The following is a 23,017-nucleotide window of genomic DNA, read 5'->3' as shown; positions in this document are numbered from 1 at the left end:
TTGATCAGATTCCTGTATCCCGCTTACACTATATACGTAAGCAATTCTCATTTTTTTGTCATTTCCCGGGTCCCGCAAGACCTCATTTCCCATTTTCACACAACAATAATTTCACTTTCACTGGTCACGCTTAAAAAAAATCGACAATCCCGTGTCAGGCTTAGACCCCATTAAGACCCACAACAAGTAATTGGGATTTAGGACACAAAATTTTTTGAACAGAAATAATATCTGTCATTTTGTCGAAATCGCTGATTTTGAACTTGTTTTTGTTTGTTAACCCTTTCCTGTAAAAAAAAATGCCACTCCAGTATAGTGTTATAATCCTGAATAAAAACATAATATCAAAAACTTGTCAATGTCTGAAAGCAAACTCAGATCAGGTACTTGACCTTCTAACATTTGGTCATCTCACTTTTGATACTTTTAATTTAAAATATCACATAAATAGTATCCAACAAAGAATCTATGACCAGGCTTATCAAATTATAAATTTTTCTATCAATAAATGTGAAAAATTAAATTTCTTTTGTCATACAAAAAGAATTAGAAAAAGGCCCCCATATATTGATATATGTAAATTAAAAACTGACCGATCAGTTTTCAGTAAATTTAAACTAAGTGCCCATTCTCTAGCAATTGAAAGAGGGCGTTATACCAACATTGAAAGAAGTAAACGCATTTGCTTATCCTGTAACAGACAAGAAATTGAGGATGAATACCATTTCTTCTCAATCTGTCCATGCTATACATCATTGAGGGATATCTATATACAAAATATTAATAAAAATCTTAATTTCAATTTTATTAAATTGCAGTCCACTATAACACTGAAGCATTTGATTAGGGACTTTCCAATTTAAATTTGCCTGTGATTCCCTATATAATCAACCAAAAATTTTCCATGTAAAAGGGGGGGGGGCTATAGGTCCCCAGACCCTTTACTAAAGTTTGAAAAAAATGATACTGTTACAAATTGGTCTATTTATGATAAGAATCTCAAAAGATATCTGTGAGGGTTGAGGGTCTGAGAATTACAAATAAATTAATGTCAGTTAAAATCCGGAGTTTCACGCCGATTCCGATTTGTTTTTAGAAAAATTAAAACGCACTGGTGATGCCAAGCGTAAAATGGACACAAAATGAAAACAACTACACGTGCATGATTATTATGTTTCTAAAGCAAAAGAGATGGGAAAGAACAAGTTTAAACGACAACCAGGGGCTACTTTAGGTAGTTTGATACCGTATTCTTATTTAGAAATTCTACGAAATCACCATACCACTATTTTACAAACAAAATATAACCCCTCAAGAAATTCCTTTTTCTAACATATTTTCTTGTCACAAATCCTTAGTCAATTTTAAAACGCAGTTAGAATTTATTTGACGAAGGAACAAATCAAACGACATATACTAGATATATTGTAAGATTGAGGCATTTGGTTGAATAAAGATTTGTACTATACAGGTCCTTGGTTGAATCAAACTATCCTGGAGAAAATTTAAAAAATCGTTCTATTTACATGTATGCACACAGCTCATAGTTAAATCATAAGTATTTTGATATAAAGTAAATTATGAGGCAGCAAAAGAAGTTATCAACTTAATTATTGCTGCAATAATCCAGGTAGGCAGATGCACAGCTAATAGACAACTTTCGAGTTCGATGGATTTCCGTCAAAAACTCTGGTTTTAGTGAACGTCATTTGTGCGTTTAGGGGCATCATCACTTCCCTTCCAATGTCAAGCGAGTGGTTGGAAAACTATAATTCTATATTGTACAAATTATTCGGCAAATTGAATTCTTAAAATTGACAATCAGCATTGCTGGCATTAGGGAATTGTCATTAAGTACCTACAGAACAACAATTATTTCTAGTTCATCCTGCACAACGACAATCACTAAAACGCTTGATGAACGTTAATAGTGCAGGGATACAGGCAACCCCCTCTATCTGGTAAATGACGTCATAAAGGCGCGTATAATTGACGAGTTTTTTCCGGTGACGGATGAACTCGAAAGTGGTCTATTACAGTACACACAGAGAGGATGTAATCTCATACTCCCTACACCGGTACCTCGAATTACTGAATAACAGTGTTAATATCCAAATAACACATGTAATGACCGAATAACTCTTCAAATATCAATATTAACACATTTGAGTGACTTTTAAACATATATTATTGAATAAAATTATAATAGAAGTGTATTTTATAACCTAAAAATGATTTACAAGTTGCAGGTAAGTTAATATTGTTCATTATAAAATTATGGATATCGGTGTGTACTTCCTAGATGGCAACCTAGGAAATCGTATTGAATTAATAAAAGAAAGATTGCATATGCCTTTAAAGGAAAACGGCTTATGCTATGAAAATAAAGAATTAAATAATTTACTGTATATACAGAGAATTGTCTAATAATTGTTTTTCAGAAAGGATTTGAAAATTTAACCAGTACATCAAAGCAATGCAATTGCTCCAATCACTAATTACTTTTCATAACAATTTACTCAACATTAAATAAAATGTAATTAAGAATTTTCACATATTCACTTCATATCTAATCAAAAAATTATTATAATTGATTGTTTTAATAAAATCAAAGCTTCTGAATGGATGATTTTTTTGTTTGTTCTAATAAAATTTTCTCAAACTAAATTTAAGATTTACATGGTACAAGAAGAATAAAATAAAATATTTAATTTCAAAGAAGACAATCTTTCACTTAGTTTATTATATTTCATTTATTTCTTATTTCATTTAAAATGTAATAAATTTACTTAATTTAAGTTACTAAAAAATCAGAAATAAAAATAATAAAATAAAACTCAATTAATATTCTTCTAAATTTAGTATTTACGTTTTTTTATTGCTACTTTTCTTTATTTTCATACATTGAATAAGTTCCAATAGTGAAATGTCAGTACCAATTATATAATTTGATAGTGATAATGAGTTAATTAGTTCCAATAAACAAAATAATCATTACCTCACACTTCTGTTATATATTGTTAATTCGGTTGTAGTTTACTGACACATACCCATTACATAATTAATCATTAAGAGATAATGAAATTATATTACGGTATGGACACTGCATTAAACAGGCTTGTGACTGTCTTGGTATACCAAGGATGCATTACCAACACCAATAATTATAATAATGAAAAATAGAACACAAATAACTATTTACAACTATATACAATATGTACATCCTAAGTTAGTTTTCTGTGAAAGGTTAATAATGTTCAATGTTTCACCAATAATTTTTGATTATTTAAAATAAAGAATTATTAAAAAAAAAAGGTATATTGATAAAGTTAATTTGAGTTTTCCTGTTAAAAAAAGCTTTCTTCTGGCATATTCTAATTTGTAAATTAAAAAATATGTAAGAACTTTTGGATTATTTTAGACATTCAATGTTAAAAAAAATCCTCTTCTTAAACAAAATACATTGCACGTGGAGTCATTGAGAAAATAGTTCAGTTCATTTCCTAACTTTGTTAATGAACCAACTGACCGACTTCCTCAAAGCTACTAAAAAGGCACGGTAACCCTCTTCAGTGAAATGTATCCCGTCACGAGCTTCGTATATCACCCGATAAACATTAGTTGGCTTGAAATAATGTACAAAAGGATTTTCAAGAGCTATGCTTTTCATCATTTTGTTCACTATCTCTCGGCGAACTGTATGCTCATCGGGAGTGCAATACCAAGGCCCGGACCGCTTCATAACTGACATGAATACCACTGATACTCCTCTCGAAAGACAAGCATAAATGAAAATATTCATGTCTGATCTGAAGGCAGTCTCATCAAAAGAATATCTGTCACAATCATTGCTACCTATTTGACAAATAACCACATGTGGACTATAATGCACAAATAAGCCAGCCTCAATTGCTTCAGTTAATCTCTTGAAAGTGGCACCAGGATAACCATGTATTTGAACAGAGACCTTCCCATGAGCATTAGACGGGTTCTCCCAGGTATGGGGTCTCCGCCTATTCTCACACAAACGTCTCAAATTCAAAAATCAATCATTGGAGTAGACAAGACCTTCAACCTCTGTGATATGCATGTGACAGTGACTTGTTACAAGCAGATGACCGTTGTGATGGAGAAGACCAAATAACCGCCGATATTTATGGGTCCGATTTATATTCACGACAACAGCGACTTCGACATCTGGCCCAAGACCACAATTAATGACCCCGCTTTTCGTTGTCCACGAATATAGTTCCTTTTAAATAGAGTGTATTTTCCCTTAATTTTTTTTTCTTTCCTTTCCTCACTCATTCCTTAAATCTTTTTGGGTGGAAATGAAAGAAGAGAGGTCAAATAAAGTTTTGGATGTTGTATTTTAACTGATTTTGATATGGAATGAGTGATTAGGCCAAGTGCAAAAAGGTGATATTTACAGTTTTCGGAACATCTCTTGACTTCAGGACAACAGGATTATGACAGTAGTTCATGGCAAAATAAGCAAGTGTATAGAGACCGTACGACAAAGATGAAGAATCTCAGATGTTTTAACTGTAATGAGGATGGCCATTACATAAGAGATTGTCCAAAAGAAAAGAGAAGCCCCTATCATAAAGAAAACAGGAGTGGTTTTATAAGGAATGATGAAAGGAGTCAAAACCAAACTGAAGACTCTTTAAACTGCTAAGGGTTGAGACTATCGACCAAGTGTCAGCCCCTAAACATGATGAAAAAAAAAAATTAAAGAGAACATTTTGAGATATGAAGAGAAACCTTACCAAATGAAAGAGCATTTGGTTGAACCGAAAACATCAGTGGGTACAGTTTCTATTAAAAGATCATTTGAAGAAGATAGCCTAGATATACAAGACCTAGATTTAAGCCTAGGGATGTTGTTTGAGGAGTCTAAGGAGATATGACAGAACACACCAGAGAACACACCAGAGGAGGTAATGGGTAGTGCAGAAACGATCAACAGGATAGAAGAGAGTATCGTTGATCGGGTGACAGCAGCTAGCATTGCAGTTCCAGTGGTCATTAACAAGATTGCGAAGAACGCAGTTATTGACACTGGAGCAGAGGTGACGGTTCTAAGTGAGAAGTTGTATGATCAGATTCATGAAAGTAAACGGCCAAAACTAAGGAGAGCAGCAAGAAATTGGGAAGTTGCTGAGGCCGGAAAGAGCTTGACAACAGGAGGGATTGAAGAGGTAGAGGCTAATCTGGGGAGTGAAACCTTCAAATGGCCAGTTGATGTAGCGCCCATTGTAGAGAACAAGTTATTAGGCTGTGACCTAATTGATGAAATGAAAGTAGCCAGAGTCGGAGAAAAGGACACCAATTCTGGACTTATCATTTGCAAAGAAGCGGACAGAAGTGAGTTCCTGTCAACTAGAAATTCAATGGTAGAGCCAGTACTGGCAAATACCGAAAAACCCATGATAGCATGTATGCAGGACATGCATCTACATGTATATAAGGACAATATTACTAGTGCAAGTTATAAGGGTATACAGACGGACAAGGTCGATGTCCAAATGTTGCCTGAACTGTTGCAACATGTTGCAGAAGAAAATGAAAATGTAACAGTAGAAAATATAACTGTTACAGAAGAAAACATAAAGGTTACGGAAGAAAATGTAATCGTTACAAAGGAAATTGTAATTGTTCTAGGTACACAAGATGATGAAAATGTTCCAGTTACTAAAGAAACTGTAAATGTTATAGTTACAGAAGAGGATGGAAACATGTTCTGTCAGGAGGAAAAGATAAGTCAACTGGAAGTAAGTTTCAATAAAACAGATTTAGGCCAAACTAGGAATGAACTTGGGAATAAAAAACATGTGACACGAGATACACAAAAAGATTGGAGGAAACGGAAGAAAGAGCAGAAGAGTACACAGAAGGAGGAAAGAACAGACGAGGACACAGAAGGAGCAAAAGACAGGAGAGGAAAACAAAAAAAGACGAACCAATAATACAGTGAAGTTGTTGGAAAATGAAGACGTCGAAAATTCGAAAAACATTTATTTATATTGAAAAGACACAAAACTAGACATTTGTTTATATTATGTATATGATTGAATATTGTTTTGTATGCCTTTGGTACAATTTTATCATTATTAATACGTGTCATAGATCGTGGTAGGTTATTACGATATTCGTGATTTAGACAGGAAGAAATTTTCTCAAGTTTAATTTCTATTGAGACTGCAGGTGCTTGTTTAAATGTTTGCTTGATTGCACAATGAATTTATATTTCACAGTTATTTAAATTTCGAGACGAAATTCTATTTTGACGGAGGGTAGTGTTGTGAACGTTAAATACCGCGGCAGTACCTTTTAGTAAACGTAACGTCGTTCCCGGCAAATTTGACAGTTGCCGATTTAACGTTACGAAATTCCGCCAACATGTGGCGTTCGGATAACATCTTTGCTCACACCAAATTTATGAAATACATTCTTGGTGTAAACAGAAAGTCAAGTAATATAGCTGTAATGTCAGAGCTTGGTAGATTTCCTATGTATTTTACTATAATTTTATCAATGTTAAAATATTGTCATAGACTGGAACATTTAACAGAAGGACTATTATATGATGCGTTTATATGTTGTAAACAGTTACATAGCTCTAATGTAAATACATGGTATTCTAGTATAGATTATATTCAGAGAGAAATTGAATTACCAAATTTTGACCAATCAATTGGTTCTTTATGTCAGTATGTTAAAAATAAACTATGTAAAAGTTATGTCACTTTTTGGAATAAACTGAAATATCAAACAATTAACTCTGAAAAAGGGAAGCTTGGTACTTATTTTTCCATAAAAAATTGTTTTAAAAAAGAAAAATATTTAGAATTGCAGGACTTCAAAAAAAGGCAGTCAATTTGTAAATTAAGAATAAGTGCTCACTCTTTAAAAATTGAGACAGACAGATATTCAAAAAAGCATATAGAAAGATCTGAGCGTCTTTGTACTAATTGCTCACTTGGTAAAGTTGAAGATGAGCTTCATTTTTTATTAGAATGCCCTCTTTATGATATTCAAAGGGACGATTTTTTTCAAGACATTTCTAACAATTGTTATAATTTTATAAACTTAAATAAATCTTCTAAATTTTTATGGCTCTTGACCCAAGAAAATGTTACTCTTATGGAAAAACTGGGTTGTTATATTTGTGACTGTTTTGAATTAAGGAGATCAGGCATGAACACTGACATTTAGTCAAGTAAATAATTTGAAAATAAATACATATGCATGTATAATGTAATTTTATTATTCTTTTATTCACAATATATATATGTGGGTTTTAGCTTGATTCTGACCAATGCTTATATTCCAATTATATATGTATATGCCTCTATTATTGCTGTTGTTACTAATTATGTAAATCAATTGTATCTGATTTTATGCCCTTTATGGGCCCTGTAATTTGGGAAATAAAAATATTCTATTCTATTCTATTCTATTTTCTAGCTTATTATGAATCCTACATTTCTTTAGTTACTTGTATTTACATGCATTATATTGTTGAATCTGTGTCGAGACTTATATGACATCGTGTGTGCTTTCTTTGTAATTCATATTTATTTACGCACTGACAGTTGTTTACATGATAAACCTTGACCGGCAACGGACTATATTATTACACGCAAGGATAAGGCGTGCTTAGGTCTATAAAAACCGGATCTTTCTTAAAACGAAACGAATTTAAACAGATCTTCAAAGATTCCAAGAGGTAATTTTGCATACACAAAAAACTCATTCAAACGTTTTAATCTATTTTATACTGCAATCAGCTAGTTTACTGTACAGATAAAGCTATACGTATAAACGTTAGCTTTATACGTCAATGACCCCAACTGACCTATAAGCCCCGCCTCCTTATTGTATTTCATCAACAACATCACGTCACGACCATGACAACGTAAAGTAACAATGGTCAAACTTTTTTCAATTTAAACTTTTATGTCTTCAAATTGGTTATTTATATATTATGTTTATCAAATGTTATTAATTAAGTTCATTGTCCCTTTCTAATTCCTTAATACGCCAATGTCTTACCACCTGGACTACGCTCATAGGGAAATACCCCAAAATGGTACCTCAAGAGGGAAATTCCAAACACTTTTTTAACAATTTTTGTTACATGTTTTTTTCATTTTTCTTTTTTTTTTTTTCGATTTCAGTATAAAAACAATATACGTATAGTGTCTTGAAATATGAAATTTATTTGTATTCGGCACGAAACGGGAAAATGCTCGGTAGAACCTCGCATTTTCCCGTTTCTAAGCCTCATACAAATAAATTTCATATTTCAAGACACTATACGTATATTGTCTAAGTATTTCATTAACCTGTATTTATTATTATTGATAATAATAATCTCTTATACTTTTAAAAGTTGTTTAGTCATTATTTAATATCCAGAAACCAAAGATATTGTTTTTAAATTAAAGATTGGCAACAATCTTTACAAGGGGTATGGATGTGTATTGGCTAAATTTGTAAAAGTGATTGCTTCAATCTTTCTGAATTTTGGATATATATTTGGACTAGGACAATACATTACACACACAAAAAATTTGACAAAAGTGCATGGTGCAATTTTTTTAATGATGCAAAAGGTTATAAAGAACTGATAGAGGAATTAATTGTGGTCTGTGGCCTAAGAGGTGCATTTCAGCAAATTTTGAATTTTTACTTTGGCATCTTTTCTGAATGATCTATTGGTATTGATTTGTCAAACTATATGAGAAGAAATGATTTTCACTTTCATTTGATAGAAATTTTGTGAAAAAGTCACTTTTTAGGTTAAATGCCCAAAATGTAGCTTTTTCACTTTTTTTCACAATTTTTTCAAAAACAGCATGCTTAATTTCTCTCTGACAGTTTTTTTTCTGATATCTATTTGTGTTTGTGGTATTTATTACAGTTGTTTAACTCATTTGTGAACTCTGAACACAAAAAAAAAGTAGATAAAAACATAAAAAGAGTGCAAAATGTGCTGTTTTAATAGTCTAAGTCTAACGGTCAGTATACGCGGCAGGTGAAATGTGAAGTTCTATGCACTTAAAAGTTGTATTCCAAACAGATTGCACTGAACCTACATCAAAAACACTTATTACTGTTTGCTCAACCATTTCTGTTTCACAGACTACCTTTACTTTCTTCGGTTGAATAGCTAGTGGTTAAAATATTGGCCTTTTGAGGCTGAAATTTCATTCAGTTTTTAAACAGTAATGTTAATAAACTTTGCATCAGACCATACTTTCTGCATATATAGTTGAAAGTGACAGTCTTGTTACATCCAGGCACCATGTTTTATCATATCTAAGCACAGATTTTAGCAAAAAGAAGTATATCTCCATCTCCCATATCATTTATATGCTTTTAAATATGCAAATGTGGGGAACGGCCTAAACTGGTAACTTGTTTTTTTAAGCATAACATTGCTCAAGACCATTTTATTCACATGTGTTATGCTATTTGAAACTAATATTTCCATTAAAAGTACATTTATTACCTGTTAAAGTTTTTTTGATAACTTAACAACTTCAGAAAATTGTGGTAAGTGAAAAATATTACATTTGATATAAGGCCTCACCCTAATTGAAAACCTCAATTTTTTGGCACAGGCTCATATAAAATTAACTTCTGGCCAATTTTCATAAGTCTGATACATGAAGTATGCTTTCTGTTGCTTTAAATAGATGTTAACTTATACATAGAGACATTAAAAAGTGTAAGTTTTGGTTTCTTTTGGTTTTTAGAAGCTCAAATTTGATAGTTTTAATTGTTCTAATTCAACGCCACAATTCAGCACCCAAAGTTCAGATATAAAAAATGCCACATTTTTTTTATTTGGTATCATATGGCTTTCAAACTTTGTAACCTGTTTTATAATATACTAAGCTTGAATCATGCCAAGTTTTATTAGAATTGGTCAAGTTTTAGGCCCTTAATAGGCCCAAGACCACAATTAATGACCCCTCTTTTCGTTGTCCACGAATATAGTTCCTTTTAATTAGAGTGTATTTTTCCTTAATTTTTTTTCTTTCCTTTCCTCACTCATTCCTTAAATCTTTTTGGGTGGAAATGAAAGAAGAGAGGTCAAATAAAGTTTTGGATGTTGTATTTTAACTGATTTTGATATGGAATGAGTGATTAGGCCAAGTGCAAAAAGGTGATATTTACAGTTTTCGGAACATCTCTTGACTTGTCAATAGGGGTATGGATGTGTATTGGCTAAATTTGTAAAAGTGATTGCTTCAATCTTTCTGAATTTTGGATATATATTTGGACTAGGACAATACATTACACACACAAAAAATTTGACAAAAGTGCATGGTGCAATTTTTTTAATGATGCAAAAGGTTATAAAGAACTGATAGAGGAATTAATTGTGGTCTGTGGCCATCTTCAGCAAATTCTTCAATCATCTTAGAGTGAAATTAATTGACGCCGACACGGAGCAACTATTTTTTGGTACTGATGAAGAACCAGGATTAGTAAAATCGATGAAAACAGCATTCCCCGAATCTGGTCACATCCTGCGTATTCGACACTTAAAAGGTAATATAAAGCAGAGAATGATAGATGATGGAATCGACAAAAAAGATAGAGAGGATATCTAAGTTACAATTTTTTTACAATAAATTCTAAATAAAGTATTTTCGCGGATTATTACAGATAAGCCCGTCCCTTGTGCAGGATATCTTAGTAGTTATAAATTTTTTACAATAAATTCTTAATACCGGTAAAGTATTTTCGCGGACTATGACAGACAAGCCTGTGCCTTGTGCAAGATATCTTAGTAGTTAAAAATTTTTTATACAATAAATTCTAAATAAAGTATTTTCGCAGACTATGACAGATAAGCCCGTGCCTTGTCCAGGATATCTTAATAGTTGTAATTTTATAGTTTTAAAGAGGCTTGGTTAACATCCATTTCTAAATCACAAATATAAAAATATGATAAAGATAATATTTTTTTTGATAAAAGAATAAAACAAAAACTAATTTAAACAGTTTACTATTCCATAGTTTATTTAAAAAATACCCACCCTCATATTGTTCATTGCCTTGACGTGGCGTGAGGGATCCACTTTGGTGTAAAGATGAACACGTTGAGGGATTGTATGCAATCTTTCTTTTATTCATTCCTTACGATTTCATTGGTTGCCATCTTGGAAATACACACCGATATCCATAATTTTATAATGATCAATATTAACTTACCTGCAACTTGTAAATCATTTTTAGGTTATAAAATACACTTCTATTATAATTTTATTCAATAATATATGTTGAAAAGTCACTCAAATGTGTTAATATTGATATTTGAAGAGTTATTCGGTAATTACATGTGTTATTCGGATAATAACACTGTTATTCGGTAATTCGTGTTACCCCTCCTTACACTGTGTAAAAACTTGGTGTCACACCAGGAAACTCCAGCAACTTTCTCCAAATCTTGGGAGGAAATTGGGAGAAACTTGGAGTAATTCCTCCCTAAAACTCATTAATTGTTTATTACCTTGGTGTGGTTTTCTCCCAACACCATGATTTTATTGCTATGTTTACCTTTGAAGTGTGCCAGTAGTTGATGATTACAATGAACATTTCTTGTGTTTCCTGTCATTAAATGACAGTTACAAAAATTATGAAAAGTATGAGATTTGTTAAATTTAATCAGAGATATATTAACAATGATTATAATCTGATTTTATTAAAAAATCCTGCACAACTTTATCTATTAAAAATATATTCAGCATTTGTTCTGACAGTGTTGGTTTTTCATACCTAAAGAAACATAATTAAAACTAACAAAACATCACCTGTAAGCATGGTATCTAATAGAAAATAAAGACATATATTTTAATTATATTTAATCAATATTTTCTTTTATATAAATTTAAATAATAAATGAAGATTATATAAATGTAATATGTATGAAATTTATCTACATTTTTTTATTTTATTCATATTTTTATTTTATTCATTTTTTTAAACCATGTATACTGTGGATTCATTAATATTCGTTGGATACCAATTTTCGTGGATTTCGTGGGAACAGGGGAACCACGGATTTAAATATTAAGCGAAATACAAAATTTCAATAGGAATGTATGCAAACTTTTCTCGAACAACAAATTTAAATATCCACGAATATACAAGAGTTTCGCAATCCACGAAAATTGGTACCCACGAAAATAAATGAATCCACAGTATACTAATTAATATCTATATGTTTAAACTGACTATAAATACAACTAATTGTACATATCAAGTTGCCTTCTTAATTATGAGATTATATGGATTTAAATAATTTTCCAATCTAAAAATACATTTTGTTTATAACTTTTAAAAAAATCATTTTATTAAACTTTTTTGTATAGCTTTTATAAGTGAAACTAAATAGGAAATGATTGAAATATTAAGAAGTGGGAGAATAGTTGACATGTAATTATATGTCACTGTCAGATCATGCAGTCATGCTTTGTTGATTTTTATTACTTTTACCTGCAATCAACAGGTCATAAAACTCTCCCAGATGGGAGTAATTACTTGGTGTTTTTTGGGAGGGAAAATCTGTGTTTCACAGAGTTACACTGTGTAACACCAGAATCAGTGTTGGGAGTATGAGATTACATCCTCTCTGTGTGTACTGTAGGCTTATATATCAAGTGTCACTGTGTATACTGTGGATACCATATCAAAATCAAGATCAAGACATGAAAACAGTGTTTCTAGGCATATGCGTAAGGGTTGTCCATCACTGTTTATTTGAAAAAAGTCCTACAAGTATGATATATTTTTCAACTGCTGGCTCGACATGAGAAGGAAGTGATAATGACCTTAAAAGCAAAAATTATTTTTACTTAACCCCAAAGTTTTTTATGAAATGCAGTGAATTTCAAATTTTAAGAAGATGTGTTAGGATTGCCAATGGGGCAACTATTTACAAGAGACCAAATGACACAGATATTGATAATTATAGGTCACTGTACGGCCTTCAACAATTAGTTAAACCTATACCTCATAGTGAGCTATAAAATACCCTGACATGACAATTTTAAAACATCTGAAAACCTGACGGCCTGATATATGTACAAAATAATGAACTAACATGTAGAAAACATATTGTTAGCATGCATAAGTATGCAGTTTGTGTTGGAATTATTGCAATTTGACAGATGAAATACATGCATGTACTTTGGAATCTGTTATATTTGGTAGAAATTTAGGAGGTGGAATGTTCATGATCATAATGAATAAAAGTATACTGAAATTGTGATTAAGAAAAACAAAAGTTTGAATTAGCTTCAAAAAATGGTTGGATCATTCTTTTTTAAATGCAGTGACCAACATTACTTTGATTTACTTTACCATGTTTACTGTGCTGATTTATATTATTTATTTACTTAGCATGTTTAGTTAATGAGCATTTTCTTTTTCTCAATTATGAATTCAAGCTTTTCCTCCTATAAATCATATTTTTCAAGCAGTACTAGTGCTACATTTGTACCATGAACTTTAATTAAGTATTTTATCAGATTTGTTGCATGAATGAAACTGATTATAAAGACATACACATTGAATTTTTTGTAAATGCTGTAAAAATGCTTAAATTGATATTAATGCTGTGTAAAATATCTTTCAGATGACAGAAGGAAAGTCTTAAGAGAAGCAAGAAAACAATTTGCCTCAGAATCTGCTAAAACAAAATCATCTCCCCAGTACAATGTTGATCAACTTCTTGATAAGGTAATGTATAGCATAGAAAAAGTTCTTGATAAGGTAATGTATAGCATAGAAAAAGTTTAGAGAAAGTTTCACTTGAGGACACCAAGTTCTTTTTGAAGTAGACAGTCCACATTTATCATGTATGTAGGTAAAATATCTGTAAAATATGGTTATATTAGACACACATTCAAAAAACAACCATGTAACATTGATTTTACTTATCAGATGCAATCAAACAAAACAAGATTTAAAGAAAAAAATACCTTTGTAGAATCTGCTATACATCTTTCAGTTAATCTTAGAATCTCCATTCATTGTGTAGTCAAACTCTAAACACAGCAACGGTAAACACAAGTTTGGTTATTTAAATCAAAAGAAACTAAACACTGCACCAAATGCATTCTTTAATGCAACAGTAACATTATATCACTGGAATCAAGCTATTTACTGCACTTTATTTCTTTAGCATATATGCAAAATTATATATCTCCTTAATTTGTATAATATTGCTGTTGTGTAAATTCCTACAAGTTGATGTATTTTAACGTTTGTTCTTAAAAAACATGAACTGAAAATGAGGTACAAGTTGATGTATTTTAACGTTTGTTCTTAAAAAACATGAACTGAAAATGAGGTACATAATGTATATTTATAACTATTTTATGGTATATAATTACAGGCAGAGGATTGTATAAACAGATTTGAGTATGAACTTGCTCAGAAATTTTGTCAGCGAGCCTTAGAAATAGAGGCAGATAATATAAGAGCCCTTGAAACTACTGGGACATTACTTTTGGAGCTAGGAAACCCAGAATCAGCTAAACAGGTGAGTGACATAAAAAATATTATTCAATTTGATATCAAGTCCACTTAGCTGAAAAATTGCATGAAATGATGTTTTTTTTGGAAAGTTTGCTATAGCTTGCTATTGCCTACTTTCCATAGCCATCGGCCTCAAACTTATGGTGACAGATTATCGCCATTTATTCTGATCCGAGATAATTTAGTACTAGTGTTTGAATTCTGATTCTTGGAAGGTTCTTTTAAAATTTTGAGTAACTTCTCATTTGACTGAAAAGATTACAGCTTTAATAAAAAAGAAATTGAATGTTCGCCGATGATTCAGATGAATTTAACTTCATTTTGAAAATGAGTATCTCAAACACTACTTCGCGGATCTGCCATACGCAGAAGAGAAAATCACAAGAAATCTACGCCAGATTGCGTCAGTTTCATTCATGAAAATTTCATGAATGAACATTTTCCGCTCTACTTTTACCTGTTTACTATGTAGGTACGTAAACGTGGTAAAAGCCCGAGAGAATCGAAAAAATTGGGAATGAGGTGCAAGCCGTCGGATAATTGACAAGTGATAATGATTTTTTTATAACAAAACACAGGTGATAGAATATAGAATACTCGACAATTATATGTCTAATGTCTCATTAATGGACGAGTACAGGTAAATACAGTACCGGCTTTCATAAAAAAGAATAATAATTTTAAAATGCATTGTTTTTGACTAAACATCGATCGAAACTTCAAAAGGTTTTGATGCCAAAAATCAGTTGAAAACTTTTTTTAAATACATTCCAATGTGGATATAAGGGCCTTCACTCGTTCAGCATGCTCAAGTGGATCAAACTGACAGCAGAAAAAACATTGACCAACGTCAATTCTTCTTCAGTCTTCTTCCAATAATTTACATCATACCACCTCTGGTGTATTATCGCAAATTCGTATCATCAGAGAAATATGATTTAATAATATGTATTATATGTCTCTGGTATCATATAGCATCCATATTAAAAGCAACCAGGTCAGCATCTACTTCTTGAATACCATAGCTCAGGGTATTAAGACAAGTGCTGTAGAAATGATTAAGGTTCTTGAAATTATGATGATGTGTACCCTTTGGCTTAAATGGCTGCATTTCACCTCAAAATTTATATAGATTACAGACAAACATGTGCATAGCATGCCCTTCTTTAATAGAAATTCAATTGCTGTGTCATCCAAACACAGAGGCAATGATTACCATATTATATCAAACGAATGGCTTACAACAAAAAAATTATGAATCTAGCGTATATATAAACCTTTTATTCATGTGGTCATACTGCTGTTGTTATGCTCCCACCGTATTGACTTTTATCCTTGTTCTTCTGTAAGTATGTACATTCTTCCCTTACTTATAAGTACCTCCGTATATATCCCAAAATTCGTTTCTGTTTTCTTACTTTAGTTTGCCTGAACCAAATTGTATGAAACTGATACGCAATGCTTATAACCACAATTCACAAGTCAAGTTTGAATTTTTGTTGCGTAACTTGTACCATTCTCGTGTTTAATGCGACTTTACAAAAAGAAAAGTTGCTGGAAACTTTTAAGCTTTCTCTAATTAGTATGGTTTGTCTTAACCAAATGTTATGAAACTTATACACAATTCTCATTACCACAAACACTGATCAAGTTTGAATTTGTCGATTTAGTTTTACTGCTCTAGGGTTGTGCTTTGTTACAAATGAAACCAGATGCTCTGCAGGGCACAGCTTTATACGACCGCAGAAGTAGAACCCTGAACAGTTGGGACAAGTATGGACACAACATTCAAGCTTGATACAGCTCTGAATTTGGATTGCGATCAAATTGTTGACATAACATATTGGTTTCTGACACAAAACAAATGCAAAGATCTTACAATTCTATTGTACAATACTGTATAATTAGAATGAATACACAGTGTTTATTAACCCATAAATCAGATCAAGTAAAAATTTTGGTAGTGTCACATTTACAGTTCATGAGTTTATAACGTTAATGCTAGCGAGGGCATCATTTGAGTCCCATGGACATGTTCCCTATTTTTGATAAAAGCCTTTAATATAAATTCACTTTCTTTACAGTTGTATTGATTTAAGTTACTGTAACTGTCTTATTTATAAGTAAGGATGCAGTATTTTTTTGCAAAGAACCAATGCTATCCAAAAGAGTTCAAAGAATGAAAATGTATTAATAACTATAGGCCACTCTAAAGGTCGTCAATAATGAGAAATGTTAATGTTGTACCATATACACGTAGAAAGCTTTAACAGGCCCCGATATGAAACATATGCCTTCGGAACAATTCAAACAAACAAAAACTTAGGTGTTAATTTACTAAAAACAAATATGAATGACTTAAACCAATAGAAAAATACTAATTCACAGGCCCTTGAAGTTGAAATGGCATGGTTACTTAAAGAAATTAACAGAGCTTTCTGCATGTATATTTCATTATTTTAGATCTACAGTCACGACAGTTTAAGGTTGCAATCATGAGAAAATATCAAAACTTTTTATGATAAACATGAAAAAGAGATTTTTGATAATTACTGACGAGACAATGGTTTAGTTTAATACATCAAAGCTGTGTTGAAATACATATTTGAAATAATACACGTCTATAACCTTTTTGAAATAATACACAGCTAAAGTTGCAAACTTTCCTGAGGTGCTATCCAGCACTTTGATTATTTAGCTTATAGACTCTTGGTGCATCATGGAATGCATCTGTTTAGAAAACAGTTTAACCAGTCTATTGTTTAGAAGACCAGGACTTGTTGAGTGTTGACTCATGTCAGTAACAACCCTGATATGGCTATGCAAAGTAAGAAAAACTCATTTGTTTTCCATTAGAACAGTTGCATGATTAAGAATGTAAACACTGGTAAAACAGTGTGCCATAGTTGCAAATATATTCACTTGGAATACAAGCCATACCAACAGCTTTATAGCCTTGCAAGAAAAAAAAAGATACAGTTGAACACTTCTGTACACATGAATTTATCGCTCTGTCACAATTATATACCTGGGTAACTCTATAACAAATAGAATACAACATATTTTACTGTTATTGTAACCTTTATTGTGTTGTATTTGTAGTGTTTTGGGAGGGTAGTAGAGATATCGCCAGACAAAGGACATGAGAAATATATGTACCTAGGTCAGTTGTTTGAAGGAGCTCAGGCTGTAGAATGTTACCAGAAAGGGATAGAGTTAATGTTGAAGGAGAAAGAAAATCAACAAGCATTGGAGGTTTGTACAAAATTATACATTGAAAAATACCAAATATGACTGAAAATTGAGTATTTACTCTTCTTAAAGGGATAAATACTGTACATACTGTACACTCCGAAACAAACATTCAACAGAAAAAATAATTGGTTTAATTAAAATTTGCATTTTTAAAATTGCAAATGTTGCTCTTAACTTTATAAAGGATATATGAGGGTAGTAATGGGGGTACCTTCATGACTAATAACGGTAAAAATTCTTGCCAAATGACGTTTACGGTAATTTTAAGTGCATAAGGATGCAATGTACACTTTCTTTTAGACAATAAAAAAATCAGCTGAATTTGGAGAATCAAGATATTTTTTTCCATAAATAACAGTAAAGATAATTTTTTGAGATACAATTTTAACGAATCAAAGTAAGGATATTTTGACAAATCAGGGTAAAATTATAACCAATTCGATGCTAACTGTAGCCAAAAATTACCATTTGACGTCTGACGGTGAAGAGGATTACCACCCTCATATATAGTGGTCTTGTGTGTCAACATTGACAAAAATAACCATTTGTGTACCCTTTTATTCAATCTAATACAGCATGACATAATGTATTTGATGAGAAATGAATGATCATTTAATTTTGTAGCTAGCAGCAGCTTGCGGTGGACCCCAGAGTGTGACAGACAGTGATATTTCTGGTGCTTACTCAGCTATAGCTGAACTTTATATGACAGATCTGTGGTAAGTAAAAGAGCTTCTATCCATAGCCCCAATGGAATAATTTTGATCGTATTCAGGTTAAGGTAAAATTTATTTGACAGACTGATAATTAGATTTAAAGTCCTCTGAGAACAGCACATTCATATTTCAAAAACTGTTTTATGCCCCATACATGGACATTAAGTTTCCCGGTCTGTGTCTCCGTTCATTCACCCTTCCTTTCGTTTCTTCTCTCCTGCTTCAGTTTAAAGTTTTTGGTTGAGGTAGTTTTTGATGAAGTTGAAGTCCAATCAACTTGAAACTTAGTATACATGTTCCCTATGATCTTTCTAATTTTGATGCCAAATTAGAGTTATTACCCCATTTACATGGTACATTGAACACAGGAAATGATAGTGTGGATGGGGCATCTGTGTACTGGGCACTCATTCTTGTTTACGTTTGCTCAAATGTATGTAATTAATTGGTGATTGGTATTAAATCTTTTGGATCACAGTGATATTTCTAAAGAATTTTCTGTTGCAACCAATATTATAGATCTTGTGTTTCACCATTGTAGATCCAATTAGAGCCTTATAGTCACCACAGAGTTTATATGTTTTAAAGCAAGACTGTGTCAAGCAAATTAAATATCATCATGATTTTCAGATATTTATGTTTTAAATAAAATCTTTGTATTTAGGTAAAAAAAAATGTAGAATTTATCAAGTTAAGTATTTTATTTTTGCAGCTTTGAAGAAGAAGCAGAATCCAAATGCAAAACATTTATAGAAAAGGCAATAGATATAGATAAAGAAAATCCTGAGGGATATCAGTTGATGGCAAGCTTCCTGTTGTCAAAAGATGACAAAGAGGTACTAAAGTATTGTTTGTATATGAACTCAGAAAATCCATTATTTTTGCCATCATTGTAAAAGGTTCTTGCAGTTTCACAAGGTTTTTAAAATGCAAATCAGTTTGATACTGTTATTTAAGAATTATTTGGATAATTACAATGACCTCGTCATGTGGAACTGTAAAAATTGAGTTTGCTATGTACAGTGACAAAATCATTGTGTGCTAGTTTACAAAAGAAAGAAAAAAATGCATTATAATACAATTTATTTTTTAGAATGCAAAAGATGTAATGAAAAAGAGTGTATCATTATGGTTACCAAAGTTTAAAGCATTAGAAAAAGGTGAAGTGGCTGACCAAGACAATACAGACCCTGTAGAAGTAAGAATTCAACAGCTAATTTAAATGTTTTGGTCACAGTTTAAATACTAGAGTCTTGTAGCAAATCAAATTTATTTAACAAATTTGATTTTTGAAGGTGAATTGATTCTTTCAATACAAAAGTGTTCTTACTCAAAGATATTAAAGCGGCTACTGTGTGATATTGCTGTAACTTAGTGGCTTATCTATGTCATGTAATATATGCCTTCTATCCAACTGATGTAAATGATAGTTAAGTTAAGTTGGCAATCATATAAACTTAAAGGATTGAAAGTATTTAGGATATAAGATAAAAATGATCTAATTAGAATAATATAAAAGCATCCTCTGACACAAAGTTAAAAAAAAAATATTTTAAAACTTGAAGCTTATTTATTGATATGTTTATGTTTTACAGACTGTTCCTTTAGGATATGATACCAGAATTTCTACCAGCAAAATATTGATAGAAGTTGACGAATATGAAGTAAGTTTTGTGGCTTGATCTAAACACTTATAAGTTACTTTTTTTTTTTTTTGAAAAACTTTATTTTTGGTTTTGTGATGTTTACTTATAAAGTCTACAGTCAGCCACCTAAGCCTACCAAGATTTTAAAAACTAAAGTATAGAGTAATAGCTTATTTCAATGAGAACGTTGCTCTTAAGGAAGACTAACAAATATATCAAACATCTTCACATACATGAATACACCAACATTGTTGAAAAAATAAATCATCACAAAGTTTGTTTGAAATGGCAATTCATTGAATAAGTGTGAAAGTAAGTCCATTTAAAATTTATGTTTTGATTATTGAGATTTTTGTAACATCTTCTTCTAAAATTTAATTCTTCTTATTTATGACAATTTTGTACAATGTTTAGTTCTACAAAATAAATGATATAATTTGATATTTTAGACTGCAATAGATGTAGCTGAAGGCTTGTTAGATGAAAATGATGAAGTACCACAAGTATGGTATCTTATTGGATGGGCAAACTTTTCAATGGGAGAAGATTATAAAAGCAATGCCAGGTATTATCTGGAAAAGTGTAAAAAGGTAAATTTTTAAATGAACCACTATAAATATATTTTTTATAAAATTGACATACTAACTAATAAGTTTAAAGGTATAAATGCATTGATTTTAGAATTCTTCGTGTATTGTATTGTTCACTTATAAAACAGTATAAGATATTAACCATTATCAAATATTATAATTCTCGACGTGCTATAAATGTAAAACTACTTTTGAAAAATGTTTCATCTGAAACAGCAATTTTGATTTAAAAACAATGAAATCCATGCATAATAATTCATAAGTAGATTTTATGTAAACATATAAGAATGTAAACTCACGAGCAAATGACTGTTTCTTAATAGCTAGTTAAGACAGTTAATTAAAAATTCTACTAACTATAAAATGGCAGGTCAATAGCTCACAGCAGTCAGTAGTCTTGGAAACTAATCACATATATGAAAGAAGTGAAAACAAGCAATATACTTTCAGTGAAAATTCATGTGTAATTTATATATTGAGATTGAAAAAGCACCCTAAAATGCAATACTAAGAGTTGTGAAACATGTTTCTAAATATAATTTTTAGAAGTTTGCCTTGTAGTAAATGGGTAATTGCACAATTATTGACCAATACTTACCTTCATAGAATCAATCATAATTTTACTCAATAAACAACATTTAATTACTTCAAAAAATCAAAATGTATTGAATTTTATACTTGTTTTTTACAGCTTTGTGCCAAATTAAAATATGAAGATGAGGAATTGTTGAAACATGTGGATGAGCTGTTGTCTGATATTGGACCAGGTATGTTGTAGGACACAGTAATATTAAATTGATGTTATAATTGTTATTAAAAAGATGTCTTTGAAATAACGAAATGTTTACTACTTGAAAATAAAAAAACCTATGCAGTATTTATCAACACATCTTATTATTGTATATGTTGTCTAACGATAATGATTATCTCCACATTTTCAAGAGATAGCATTTTTTTGTCTGTCCATTTTATAGTCTGTGTGTTTTCCAACATTTCTCTTAGATTTTACTGAAAAAAATGACTTTATATTTGGTCAGCAACTTCAAAGTTATGAATTGTAACATGTGAGCACTTTTGTGCACATTTTATTTTGGCCTGTAATAGAAACTTTACTAGTTTAGCCTGGTGGGGTGATGACCAAGTGTGAAGACGGCCATATCTGTCATTCTTGACCAATTTATTATCCCCTGTATACTTCATTTTCTAGGTGATGAAGATGAAGAGGATGATGAAAAAAATGGGCAAGAAGAAATAGAGATTGAAAGTGATTCAGACGATGAAAACATGGAACATTGATGTCAACATCAACATCTGTATGGAATAGATGACTAAACTGATTGTTAGCATTTATTTAAAAATGACAGAAACAGTCCCAAGAAGTATCATAAATGATTTACAGTCATATTATAACTACCATTTTTGTTGCTGATAATTTTGTTAGTGCTGTAATATTAAAGATGGGAAATTATTGCCTGTTATTGCTTTGAAAATTTAAAAAGATGTTGTTTTATAGATACTGAGGAGACAACTTGTATTATTATACCTCACATAAATTACACACAATTCTATTGGATAACAACGTATCACGTGACATGGAATAATTCGGTTAATTTTCATTTAATTGCAAGGGAGGGCGAATAACCCTTAAAATTTACACCAGAGGTGAATAACCCTATTATTCACTGGCGAATAACCTTTTTAGTGTCTAGATTTGCACTCGAGTTACCTCCCATGAAAATGACGTCACAGACGTAAATAAAAAAGATGGCAGCGTTCATGTTACACTAACAGCCCATCGAGAGACGAGGAAATAAGGCTTTGGGAATATATATAGTGTGCCACCAGCCAATGATATCTCTTATAAACGGTCCTTTTCAGGGCCATTGATATTTTACAAGAAGATTCTACAATGTACCTTTGTTGTACATCCGAGAAATTCTAGAACACAAATGTATTTTCCTGATCATGAGCTATTTTCAAATGTCAGCTTTTGTTTGTTATGTACAAAAGATAGTAAGTGTTCAAATGGCCTTCCCACTGTTAGTTTGGTATAATAAAACAATTGTGGCCCCGTAGAATTGATGAATATTCAAAATTGTCAACCCTTAAAGGTTATTTCACTTCGGACTCCGCCCTCAGTGAAATAACCTTCTCGAGTTGACAATTTTGGATATTCACCTTTTCAACGGGCCATAATTGTATATTACGTTTAAATGACTGTTCGTTTGTTTAGATGAAAGGT

The 23,017-nt window shown here is 31.4% G+C and overlaps 1 protein-coding gene across 1 annotated transcript; it reads left to right on the top strand.

Moving 5' to 3' along the window:
• Positions 1-1,111: 1,111 nt before the first annotated feature.
• LOC134686963 (uncharacterized) lies at positions 1,112-22,243 on the top strand. Its single transcript, XM_063546857.1, has 11 exons — positions 1,112-1,234; positions 13,664-13,767; positions 14,426-14,572; positions 17,671-17,823; positions 18,448-18,542; positions 19,252-19,375; positions 19,633-19,737; positions 20,135-20,203; positions 20,635-20,775; positions 21,467-21,542; positions 21,983-22,243. Exons 1-11 carry the CDS (start codon positions 1,192-1,194, stop codon positions 22,069-22,071), a joined length of 1,146 nt encoding a protein of 381 aa, XP_063402927.1. The 5' UTR covers positions 1,112-1,191; the 3' UTR covers positions 22,072-22,243.
• Positions 22,244-23,017: the final 774 nt, after the last annotated feature.

Source organism: Mytilus trossulus, chromosome 1 (genome assembly GCF_036588685.1).
Source record: "Mytilus trossulus isolate FHL-02 chromosome 1, PNRI_Mtr1.1.1.hap1, whole genome shotgun sequence".
Classification (NCBI taxonomy): domain Eukaryota; kingdom Metazoa; phylum Mollusca; class Bivalvia; order Mytilida; family Mytilidae; genus Mytilus; species Mytilus trossulus.
Note: the sequence above shows the minus strand (reverse complement) of the source record. Positions and strands in the feature narration are given on the sequence as shown.